The sequence below is a fragment of the Ylistrum balloti genome, unplaced genomic scaffold, assembly GCF_031769215.1.
Source record: "Ylistrum balloti isolate Yb309-2 unplaced genomic scaffold, AGI_CSIRO_Ybal_v1 Utg370000, whole genome shotgun sequence".
Lineage (NCBI taxonomy): Eukaryota > Metazoa > Mollusca > Bivalvia > Pectinida > Pectinidae > Ylistrum > Ylistrum balloti.
Window position 1 is genome coordinate 947196 of NW_026782078.1, and position 12248 is coordinate 959443.

The 12248-nt window shown below is 35.5% G+C and overlaps 1 protein-coding gene and 1 non-coding gene across 2 annotated transcripts in view; one reads left to right on the forward strand and one right to left on the reverse strand.

The window, feature by feature from the left end:
• Positions 1-2461: 2461 nt before the first annotated feature.
• Trnae-cuc (transfer RNA glutamic acid (anticodon CUC)) lies at positions 2462-2533 on the reverse strand. The gene has a single exon. It is a non-coding gene; the product is annotated as a tRNA-Glu (tRNA).
• Positions 2534-2898: 365 nt separating this feature from the next.
• Positions 2899-12248, forward strand: part of LOC132548051 (probable E3 ubiquitin-protein ligase HECTD4) — a 47585-nt gene continuing 38235 nt past the window's right edge. Inside the window, exons 1-12 of the mRNA XM_060211875.1 lie at positions 2899-3569; positions 4694-4917; positions 5269-5377; positions 5657-5801; positions 6411-6582; positions 7509-7685; positions 8170-8346; positions 9099-9212; positions 9746-9889; positions 10280-10506; positions 11535-11602; positions 11863-12029. Of these exons, the coding sequence (XP_060067858.1) occupies positions 2899-3569; positions 4694-4917; positions 5269-5377; positions 5657-5801; positions 6411-6582; positions 7509-7685; positions 8170-8346; positions 9099-9212; positions 9746-9889; positions 10280-10506; positions 11535-11602; positions 11863-12029 (2395 nt within the window). The remainder of the gene's footprint in view (positions 3570-4693; positions 4918-5268; positions 5378-5656; positions 5802-6410; positions 6583-7508; positions 7686-8169; positions 8347-9098; positions 9213-9745; positions 9890-10279; positions 10507-11534; positions 11603-11862; positions 12030-12248) is intronic.

A 12248-nucleotide genomic window follows, 5' to 3' on the forward strand; every position in this document is an offset into this window, starting at 1 on the left:
CGTTCTAACAACTTACTAGGCCCTCTCCTGACAAAATCAAAGGGATAGGACACATGTTCTAACAACTCACTATAACTAAAGATATCACGTGATTGGGGGGTGGGGGGTTCAACATATATATAAACTACTAAATAACATGAAAAGTAAGAAGAGAAAGAAAGAGTGGGGAGGGAGGTGACAGAAGGGGACAGGAAGATGGGTGGGTGGGGTTATTGTTGTAGTAACTGTCCACTATTTAGTATCAAACCTCTTACTTGATTTTATAAATGACTGTACAGCAAGTACTATGTTACTTTTTGTTTCAAAAGGAAATCACCATGTCTCCTTATGACGATATTCAGTACATCTCAGTAAACCCACCTAGACTTGCACATTGGTGTTCATCATCATATCCTGGACATCTCAGTAAACTCACCAAGACTTGTACATTGGCGTTCATCATCAGACCTTGAACATCTCAGTAAACCCATCTAGACTTGTACATTGGTGTTCATCATCAGATCTTTGACATCTCAGTAAACTCATCTGGCCAAAATTTATATTGAGATGAAATTACAAGTCTTTTATTCAAATTACATATCCAGAACCACGTAGTTCATTAGATAACACTAGATTAGCACCATTCACCAAAGGATGGTGTCAAGAAGGGAATTTCTAGTGGCTATCGCCGATTCATAATTGACCCCATTTTGACAAAAGTACATAATTTTTTCGAATCTTTTATAATAATTTTATGCATTGTGCGATTAAATTCCACCCCAATTCTAATTTGTATTAAAAGGTGCTATTCGCTTATGTGTCTTCTATACAATATCCACAGCCATGAAAAACAAAACTGATCGAAAACAAACACCCATAACTAAAAGTAGGTCGTCGTGACCGCGTTTCATAATTTCTTGATTATGTCAAACGTGCACCCAAGTTTGTACGTAAGTACACATGAGAACAATCTAGTTATCATACTATGTTTTAATTGGAAATATTATCATATGTTATTATGATTTTAAAAAACGAAATGGGGTGCATTTTTTGTAAATAATAACAAATTGCCAAATTATGAGGCAAGGGGCACGTCACAAGCTGCATTACAGGTTATGTAAATATTCTTCTCACAGATATATGGGCTAGCATCAAAATATTTACTGATGGCACATGTATGTGTTAGGGGATGACACCCAATTAAGTATGCATGTCTCCATTGGTAATACACAAGTATGCAATAATCCCACATGCATAACTTAATTCCATTTATCTGTTCCTGAAATAGTTCTGAACTCAACCAAAGCAGTTGTTGATTTAAAATGTCAAATTGTGCCCCCTCCCTACTCCCTACTACTTCTTTAAAAAAAAAAAATACTATGCAAAACATATTTCTAATCAAAAACATGGAATGATAAATTTATTGTTGTTTAGTGTATTTAGGCACAAAATATAGTATATCTTTGACCTAATTACGAAGTGATACAACGCGGTCACCGTGACCTACTTTTGGGCCATGGGTGTATTTTTTAAAAATTGCACAATGGATAAAACTTATGTGTACAGAAATATACGTCATATAGTTGTTTCAAAATAGATCCAATTATGAGTTTAACCCCCTACTTTACCTTAAATTCACGTTCACATCTTAATCCGTGAGAGCCACCAAATTTGCACATATCCTTTGATGAATTATAATTTTTGTTTGCGAATGTACAATCTACAATGTATGATTTTTTGATAAACTGTCATATCTTTTAAAATATAATTATAAATTCGTATTGCAACAAAGATTAATTACTTATATATTCTACATCTAAAAACAGCACAAACCAATATCATCAAGTAAAGGTGCTTTTAAGCGATGTTAATAGTTCAATATTTTTCAATGGTGAGATATGTTGGCTTTTTTTCCAGTACCCGGTATTAGAACATGAGTATGAACGTCCTAAATATTCTTAGGCCTTTTTTCTGTTATAATGCAGACGTCCATCGTTCCAAAATACCACAAATAAATTCTGCTCCAAGTAAGACACGGTGTTTAGATTACTTTATTTTGTTTGTTTGATTGTTTGTTTTCCCCTCTCTCTTTTCGTTTTTTTTTTTTTTTTGTAAATTGACTGAACTTCAATCATTTATCAGTTTCCAGACAAACTATTCGTGTTCAATTTCTGGTCGAAGGGAAGTAACTGAAATGAAATTTATTTCATTGATCTATCACTACTGCTATTGTTTTATTTGTTTTTAGCATATGATGTTGATTATACAGAACTGGAATACACCTAAAAAGGAAAAATGAAATAGTTTTCACAACTGCGTTTGTTGGTGTGAAAGGTAAAACGCTGACGCATTACAGCACAATGAAAAAAAATATTTGATGTTCAATATTTTGTTATACGGCTCAGTTACTTGCATACCGTATGTATTTGTATAATTCATGTTATTAAAAGAAAAAATTCCTGGTTGTGAAAAGAAAAATATTTTCCCAAGCGGGGAATCGAACCCCGGCCGCCGCGGTGAGAGCGCGGAATCCTAACCACTAGACCACTTGGGACATAGTGTGGTTGGGAACTTAGCTTTTATTTATTCTCTTAACACATATATTTGACTTTGAATTTTCGGTAGCATTTAAAGTATTACAGCTATTATTTTCGCAAAATAAGTTTCTTTCGATTTTTTGTTGATTTCAAATAATAGTTTATTAACTGAAATACTTCTTCCCTTTTTAATATTCGTGCTTTTGGGGGTCGCATTTACGTTTCAACGTGTAAGATTTTTCAAGCTTTTCAACGATCAGGTCGTTTATTTTCATTATGGTCGCAGATGACAGCAGAATAATTTCAAAGTCGAAAGTGAGATCATTTCTAATCCAGGAAATGTCAAAATGGCATATAAATGTACCAAGACATTGAATTAGCAATGTCGGGTATATTCCAAGACAATTGTCAATGGCTTTCCGTCACGGAGGAAACCCTGTTTCTGCACGACGGACTGATCAGGGTCACAGATTTAGTAGAACTTCCTCGTGATGTTAATAGTTCCTCAGAAGGTGACAATGAAGTCGTTACGTTTGATTTGAAGACACCGAAAGAATTAAGTGATCGATTGCTTGCTGTTTGTGGTACTCAAAATAATGCTTACTCTAGGTTGCTCGAATATCGCTTGAATGCACTTAGGGGCTATTGGAATGCACAAAGGCAAGTGTTGATCGACGAACAACAGGACCGAGATAACTCCACGCACGAGGAAACAATAGCACTTTTGAAGAAGCAAGGTATATTTAAAGATCCAGAACAAGCTTCATTTTCTACTCGAATCAGTGTGCTCTTGGTGATTCCACTTTTACAATCTCAAAGTAGAGTGGATCCTAACCTTTGTGGCGTCACAGCAGAGCTTCTTTTGAACTGTCTCAGGGATTGTGCTCCATTGACTTTATTTAAGGAACCGGGTGATTGCTTGAGAGGTCTTGAAAATCTTCTTTGTACTTGGCTTGGAGAAGATACCAGTGATGTTGCCAATAAACAATTGGTTAAAGATGCTGCACAGCGTAAAAATACAGCTGCAGCACTTGTTGCACTTGCTTGTGCAAGGTATGTAAAACTGTCAGAGCTATGCATGGAAGTTCAAAACCTGTAAGAGGTATTTATGAAAAGTGGTTTGGTACAAAGCGTTCAGTTTCCTTTATATTGTGCCTAATCACAATAAAGCCTTTCTCCTTACATTATTTCATATCACTTTCATATGCTGTACCTACATGTAAATCATTTAGGCTGATTCATGTACAGTAGAATTTCTCCAAACTGGCCATGTATGGAACATGAATATTTGGTTGCTTTAAAGAGGGTTCGGTTTGTGGAAGTGAACCAGTTTGACTGGTGTGGACTCGGATAGAATTGAATAGATTCTGTTCTGTACATCACATTAACCATTATGTTTCCTTTCAGCATTTACATTGCACATATTCAACTGAAAACAGAAAAACAATTATAGATTGAAGATATTTTAGTAAAGTGAAGAAAGTGATAATTATATACATCATGTGAAATTGTTTCAAAAGAAATCTTTGTGCATTGCCCCACAATCTCAGAACTAATGGTACATATATAGTCTGACCTAGCTCTGGTCGGATGGAGTTTTCAACCATATATTTCATGAATAGGTGATATCATTCCTTACAGGTATATCAGCCTGTTTATGACATTAGCAGTCACTCAAGTTGTGATAAAAATTGTAAAATTATGGACATATTTTTATTTGTTCGATAGCAACATTGTATAGATCAGTAGATTGTTGAAAAATATAGATAAGTTGTGAAAAGGGACCATGGGTGGGACAAAGTAATTTCTTATTTCTGATTTCATAACTAGGTACTTATTTGATTGGTAAAACATGGGTTGAATTAACTGAACCCATAGTGGAGCAATACAAGATATGTACACACTACACAGATTGTTGTAAAGTTTTGACTGCTCATTGGATTTATCAGTGTGTATAAGCAGTAGATCAGTATGGCTTGTATATATACATGTATTATTGCAGTAATGGTCACTATCAATGTACTGCTATTGGAGAATGCTACTTTAGCTCAGTTGATCCATGAATTTAGAGCCGTGAATCATCATGCTAGAGATCTGGGTTTATTCCTAGCTGTTGGGACACTCAGTTGGATTTTTTTCTCCCTGTTATGTTACAAATGTGTGTTTTTATGCTGCAGAGGTCACCTAAAGACGTTCATACACACAGTACACCTTCTTCAGTCACTCTCAGACTTGGACAGTTTGCCTGTAGCTGACATACTCACACGACTTCTGGAAACAGAGGGTGGTCAGACTCAGCCCACAGCCATACTAGGCACTAAGCATGTCCTTTGTTGGGGCTTTGAGGACTTACTTGGAGGAGCTGATAAGGAGACGACCAATGGGAATAAAGATAGCAAAGGTCAATCAACTACTACAGCTTTCATTTGATAATCTAGAGGTTAAAGTAAACTCAGTGTTTGGGGTTCAGGGTTTAAACCAGAGCAAAAGTTGCCGAATGCATTTTTCCTACCCAATGTTATATTATCTTTAAAACTGCTGTGAATAATAATATTTATTACAGCTTCATGGGATAAAAACTCAGCCATAATTATTTTTTTATTTTCACACATATAAAAACATATCAATATTTACCCTTTGGACTACCATTATTAGTGAAAAGTGCAAATAAAACATTCTTGTGGGGATTGGTAGTGGATTATATATCGAGCGGTACTGTTGTGACATCATTTTTTCCCTTCTTTGGTTACAGACAGTGATGTTGGGCGCAGCATCACTTGTGATGGAGTATTTCTCTATACAACCAATTCACAGGGAAAAGGTTTAGCTAAGATGGGAACTGGACTTCATGGCTCCCTCAGGTAGCTACTATATATGTTGTTTGGTTAGAGTCCTACTTACTGAAAAAAAATAATGAAATAATAAAAAATGCTATTGCTCTTCAAAAATATTTTGGTTAGAATCACTGATTACAAATGTAAGAAAAGTGGTAGAGTGTATGATGAACACTGTAAAAACAAACTGTAGAAGAACTTAAAAATAATTATCAGAAATAATTTGCTCTTCCACAGATGACTTAAACAACAATTATTTGCTATTTGTTTTGATCAATATTTATGCAATACTACTTTGATTTGTAGAGGTTATGTGTATGCTAGAAACGCTGACTTAGGCCCAGGGAAAGTTGCCTTTGGTAATGGTATACTACTCTACAGACCACAGACTTATGACCAGGAAGCAAATCTCACAAATATGTGTCAGCTCATTGACATCAACTCCTTACAGGTAAACTAGCATAACTGGTTAACACATTACAGGTAAACTAGCCATACTGGTTAACACCTTACTGGTAAACTAGAATAACTGGTTAACATCTCACAAGTAAACTAGCCATGTTGCATTAGTTAACAGTTAACTGGCGATCGTAAACACACTACAGGTTTCTTAGGAATCTTTATATTGCAGGTGAAGCATTATCATGTGCTGTTAGAATTTGTCATACATTAGATATATCTGCTTCATCAATAAAGTATGGTGGCTGATTCGTTTAATGGGAAGCGATATCATGATACCACGATAGCAAGAAGCGATAACACGATAGCGCAATGCGATAACACGATAGCGCAATGCGATATCACGATAACACTATGCGCTATCATGGTCTCGTATTGCGCTATCATGTTATCGCTTCTTGCTATCGTGGTATCACATTGTGATATCGTGATATCGCATCGTGATATCGCAATATCGCTTCCCATTAAACGAAGCGATATTACGATATCCTGAATCAGCCACCATAATAAAGTGTTATTAAAGTTTAGCTTATGTTACTTCCAGACTGTTTAGTTTGTGATAGAATTATACAAATGACTAAACATATGATATGTTCATTAGTGTGTGAAGACGGTACCCAAACCCGAGGAGTACCTCCACGAGGGACCTCAGACAACTATAGCATTTTGTAGTGATGCTACCTACTTCTATTGGCTGTGGTGTCCTGGCCTCGCCTCAGACAAAAGCGTGAAAGGACTCAATGTGTATCTAGATGTCTTCTCCCTTGAGGTTTGTACTTAAATGATTTCCACCTTATACTCATTGTATTTCAAGATATGTTGACAAAAACAATAATTATTTTGAAGTTATGTTTTTAAGATATGATGACCTATAGTTGTTATGCTTTGTCTGTTGCCTGCTGTGCGCTATGTGTAAACAATTGACATTTTAAACTTCTTCTAAAGTTCCTCCTGTGGGTTTGAGCTCAAACTTGCATGAAATGATCCTGAGATGGTCCTGATCAAGTGTTATTTTTGGGGTTTTTCTGAAGCCCAAGATGGCCAGCATGGTCGCCATCTTGAAAAACATATTTTAAATGTCTTCTCCAGTTCCACTGGAGCCATTGAGCTCAAGATTGGTGGGATGTTATGGAAGGTAGTCAACAAAGTTATGCTATTTTTCAACCTTGTCAAAACTTTGACACAGCAGTCAGGGAGGAGGCCATTTTGTAACATGATTGCGCAATCATAGTTTCCCTTCCAAACACCTATTTCAAACTTCTTCTCAAGTTTCATCAGTGGGATTGAGCTCCAACTTGTCTGAAATAATAGATATACAATACAATATTCATCTTTGTTTCTTTAGTTTACTAGTAACTTATGTACACTTGAATATGTCCCTTACCTGACTTTTCTGCATAGCTGTCAGTCCTTTATCTGACATTTCTGTACTTCTGTCAGTCCTGTATCTGACATTTCTGTACTTCTGTCAGTCCTGTATCTGACATTTCTGTACTTCTGTCAGTCCTGTATCTGACATTTCTGTACTTCTGTCAGTCCTGTATCTGACATTTCTGTACTTCTGTCAGTCCTGTATCTGACATTTCTGTACTTCTGTCAGTCCTGTATCTGACATTCCTGTATTTCTGTCAGTCCTTTATCTGACTCTTCTATTGTTCCTGTAAGTTAACACATGTTTATACTTAATGTCAGCCATCAGGGGAGAGTATCAAGCCACTACAACCTCGTGTGATTCTGCAGAAGAAGGATGAAACCAGTGCCAAATCCATTAATGAAACACTGCTCTCCCGTTTACGTCCCTTTAGAGGGAACTCTTCAGCTGCTACTCTTGTAGCACTAACAGGAGGGGATTCTACACCAGGAAGAAAAGATGATTGTGAGTGTTCAAAGATTACAGTATAGAATATTAATTAGTGTGATTGGTTCAATCAAGAGTATTTCAAAGTGAAACCTTAATTGATTTTAGATGTGTCCTGTCTGCATGAGTCTGATGGTGAACTTTAGGTCCCCAAATTTGCTTTAATGCTGAAAGCTACTTTTTTATGAACAATGACATAATTCAGAATGAATACAAATACTTGACATTCTTAAAGAATTATATCCAGTATTGAGCATCAAACAGAACAGTTGTCTACCTGTATTTTGATATTTTTTGTGGTGTTGATATTTTACTTCCCAGCTTGACTTCTACAATTCTAGACTTTAGGCACCTAGCATCACTGATGACCTCTACTAGGAACAAACAGCAGGATGATACAATTTTATTCATTTTTTCACATTTTCTGTATTCATAGCTAAATTTGTATCGGAAAAGTTATATTCATTTCTCTCCTACTTATACCACATAATATGTCGTGCAGCAACGCTGATGGTGGGGAGCACCTCTTGTGGTGTGTCCATGAAGAGTCTGGTGAAAGCCCCCGTGTACTGTGATGGCAGTACCTTGGTGGTACTCACACCCATGTCTGGTACTGGTGGTAACAGCTCAGCTTCTCGTTCACTGTTTGGTACAGGAGGCAATCTCTCAGGTTTTAGATGTAAGTATTTTATGGAAATATTCCATTCTTCTATGTGCAATTTATTTTTTGCCAAGTTTTATTAAAACACACTTACAAAAATCATTTGTCACAAATTGGGACAAGAATGATAATAATATTACTATTGCATAACATAGTCTGTTTCGTAAAAGTTACGTGCTGTTGTGAATGCGTAAATCGTGAAAGAAATTAACGAGGAAGAAAAGTTAGTTCACAGTATTGTACTCAATTCGTCTGTATCAGTTTACTAAATTTTTTTTATAGGGATCAGATGTTTTTATTCTATTTAGCTTTGTTTTGTTAAATAGGTGCTTGTAATTGTGTAATAGGTTTAGACTTGACTTGTTACATGGATTGACATGTGCAAAAAAATCTATTATGATTAGTTGTATCTGTCTGTTGCTTCTTTTTACATTTTCTATGTCTGGTCTGCTGACATCTCTTGCATGTTCTGGAAATAATTTAATATGTCTAGTTAAATGATATATCTATTTCAGCATGGTTAAATTCCAGGACAAAATTGGCAGACATTGGGTTACATTTTCTATGTCTAGTCTGCTGACATCTCTGTCGTGTTCTGGAAATAACTTAATATGTCTAATTAAATGATGTATCTATTTCAGCATGGTTAAATTCCAGGACAAAATTGGCAGACATTGGGCTATGGTGTATGATGGGAGTTACTTCTTCTATAGTTCTGTGCTGTTTAATGTAGTTGCTGTTGACTAATAAGTTATGTCTCTTTGTTGTAGTGTTGGCAAGTAATCTGTGTTTCAATGTGAAAGATGGCCAGTTTAACACCAGGATAGACCTGACTGATGCTCCTACTTGTTCCCTGGGGAGGGGCGCTCCCCTGGCTGGACTTGGTACGTTATTATTGTCATCATGGAAAGTTATGTCTGACATCTTCATCATAAGACATGATAATGATTAGAATTGAGAATATCTACCTTTTTAAGTCGATTGGCAATGTTTGTGAAAAAGGTGACTACATAATTTTCATGTCTTCAAAAATGTTTGAGAATTCTCTGTGATAGGTAAACTAACTAAGTAAACATTGCTGGCCAGTTATTACTACCACGATGTATATGCTGTTTACCATAAGAGGTTTGAAATGGTAAATAAAAAAGATATCTTGAAAATATGATTAATAGAGAATAGCATTGTCTGTTTCTCAACTTCTGTAAGCTGCAAGCTTTAAGTGAAACTTTAAAATTTGAATCATCAAACCTTTACAGCTGGTTTAGTTATTCATAGTTTGTTTTGATACTGAAATGATCACTGAAAAGATCCTGGAAGACTTTGAATTACTGTAACTATAAGTCAGTATTTTGTAGTCTGGAAAAAAGTCAACGTTTACAGTCTTGTTTCAAAAAGAAATGTCCTCTGTTTTTTCCAGGCCTTTGTTTTGACGTAACTAATAACTCTATATGGATGTCCAGCAATGATTGGGTGGATCAGTTCTATAACCATGGCCACCAGGCACCTCACCATATCAACCGACGTCTCAAAATATCACCGCCTGGTCCACTCCAGTCAGATGGTGAGTTATTTTCTGCTTGCTGTCAAATCACATATATAAATGAGTTTCCTTCCAGTTTGCTATCCCTGAATTATATCTTCCTCCAGCCCTTTCCAATGTGATGTCCACAGTTTCTCAACTCATCAACCAGCACTTAAAAATATCTTCCTCAAGTCCCTGTCAATGTGATGTAACTGTCCCTCAACACACCAGCCAGCATCTAAAAATATCTACCCTCAGCCCAGTTTGATGGCAGGTGACTTGGTGTTTTCACAATCAAACAAAAAGATGTACAACATTAGGAAGAAGGTGCTGAAATCATGAAAAAATAGTGGTAGAGATATTTTAGAAAGAGGATACTAGATTTGTGCCAGTTTCCAGTATTGAATATTTGAGTGTTATCTTCCACAGGAAACAATATAGAGACTGAGGTGGTGATTAAACACATTCTGCACCACGTAGGAAGTATGTGTTTACACCAGATCAACAACGACTTGCTGCACACACCGCTTGGCTCCTACATTCTCCAGCAGCATCCTGCTGATTTAACACACATGACACGGATCTGTCACATCCTGCAGCGCTCTATAGAGAGACAAGACAGTCAGGTTGTCATCTGTACACTCATCATCTTACAGGTAAACATAGCCAAGTTACCTTCTGACAAGTAGATTCTGTTGTCCATACTTATACCATAAAAAGACATTGTTGTTCATACATATACCATAAAAACACATTGTAGTCCATACTTATACCATAAAAAGACATTGTAGTCCATACATATACCATAAAAAGACATTGTAGTCCATACATATACCATAAAAAGACATTGTAGTCCATACATATACCATAAAAAGACATTGTAGTCCATACATATACCATAAAAACACATTGTAGTCCATACTTATACCATAAAAAGACATTGTTGTCTATACTTGTACTATAAAATGCATTGTAGTCCATACTGATACCATAAAAAGACATTGTAGTCCATACTTATACCATAAAAAGACATTGTTGTCTATACTTATACCATAAAAAGACATTGTAGTCCATACTTATACCATAAAAAGACATTGTTGTCTATACTTGTACTATAAAATGCATTGTAGTCCATACTTATACCATAAAAAGACATTGTTGTCTATACTTGTACTATAAAAAGACATTGTAGTCCATACATATACCATAAAAAGACATTGTAGTCCATACTTATACCATAAAAAGACATTGTAGTCCATACTTATACCATAAAAAGACATTGTTGTCTATACTTGTACTATAAAATGCATTGTAGTCCATACTTATACCATAAAAAGACATTGTAGTCCATACATATACCATAAAAAGACATTGTAGTCCATACATATACCATAAAAACACATTGTAGTCCATACTTATACCATAAAAAGACATTGTTGTCTATACTTGTACTATAAAATGCATTGTAGTCCATACTTATACCATAAAAAGACATTGTTGTCTATACTTGTACTATAAAAAGACATTGTAGTCCATACATATACCATAAAAAGACATTGTTGTCTATACTTGTACTATAAAATGCATTGTAGTTACCATAAAAACAGCTATTCTATTGATGATCAGTTTTCTTACATTTACATTTTGATTGATTTTTCTGAAGGAGTCATTACTTTCTTTGTAGTTAATATTCAAGATCAGTATGTTTAAGAGGGAGAGAGAAGGAGAGGTGCAGCTCTTACAGAAAGCCAGGTATGTGGTTTTACTACCATGGGCATGACATCTCTTTTTTGTCCCATTGACAAATTTCTATATAATTCATTATAATCTCAAATACTTATTCAGCGATAATTGAAAATGTTTTAACTTATAATATTATAAATATTATAAATATTTTTAAATAAAAAGGGTGAAATTAATGGTATTTTGAAAGGAAATTTAATGTCATTTTTGGATATATGATTTTATTAGGAAGAGGAAATACAAGTGTCGTATATTTTTGTGTGTTACAGCTCTCTAGTATGGCACTTGTTAACTGATTACCCTCAGTTATCTCAGGACGACCCAAAACTGACTGCAGTCCAGAACGAGGCATGTGAGGTCTTAACGTCTGGGCTACATGTCCTCTACCCAAAACCTGAGGATAAAAACAAGCTTCTCTTCCAGCTTCTTTCTGATGGTCAGTGTACACTGCATTTCTAATAATTGTAATTTAAAGCTGTTCAGATGTGCTAATATATGACCAATTTTATTGTGCAATAGACACAGGGGACCTCTGATTTAAGGTAGGGACTAGAGTGTATTTTGGGACAATGACATTGTACTGCTACTGAAATTGTAATAGCTTGGTTTATAACTAAGCATGAGACTGTTCCCAGACAATTGTGGTAATTGTAAA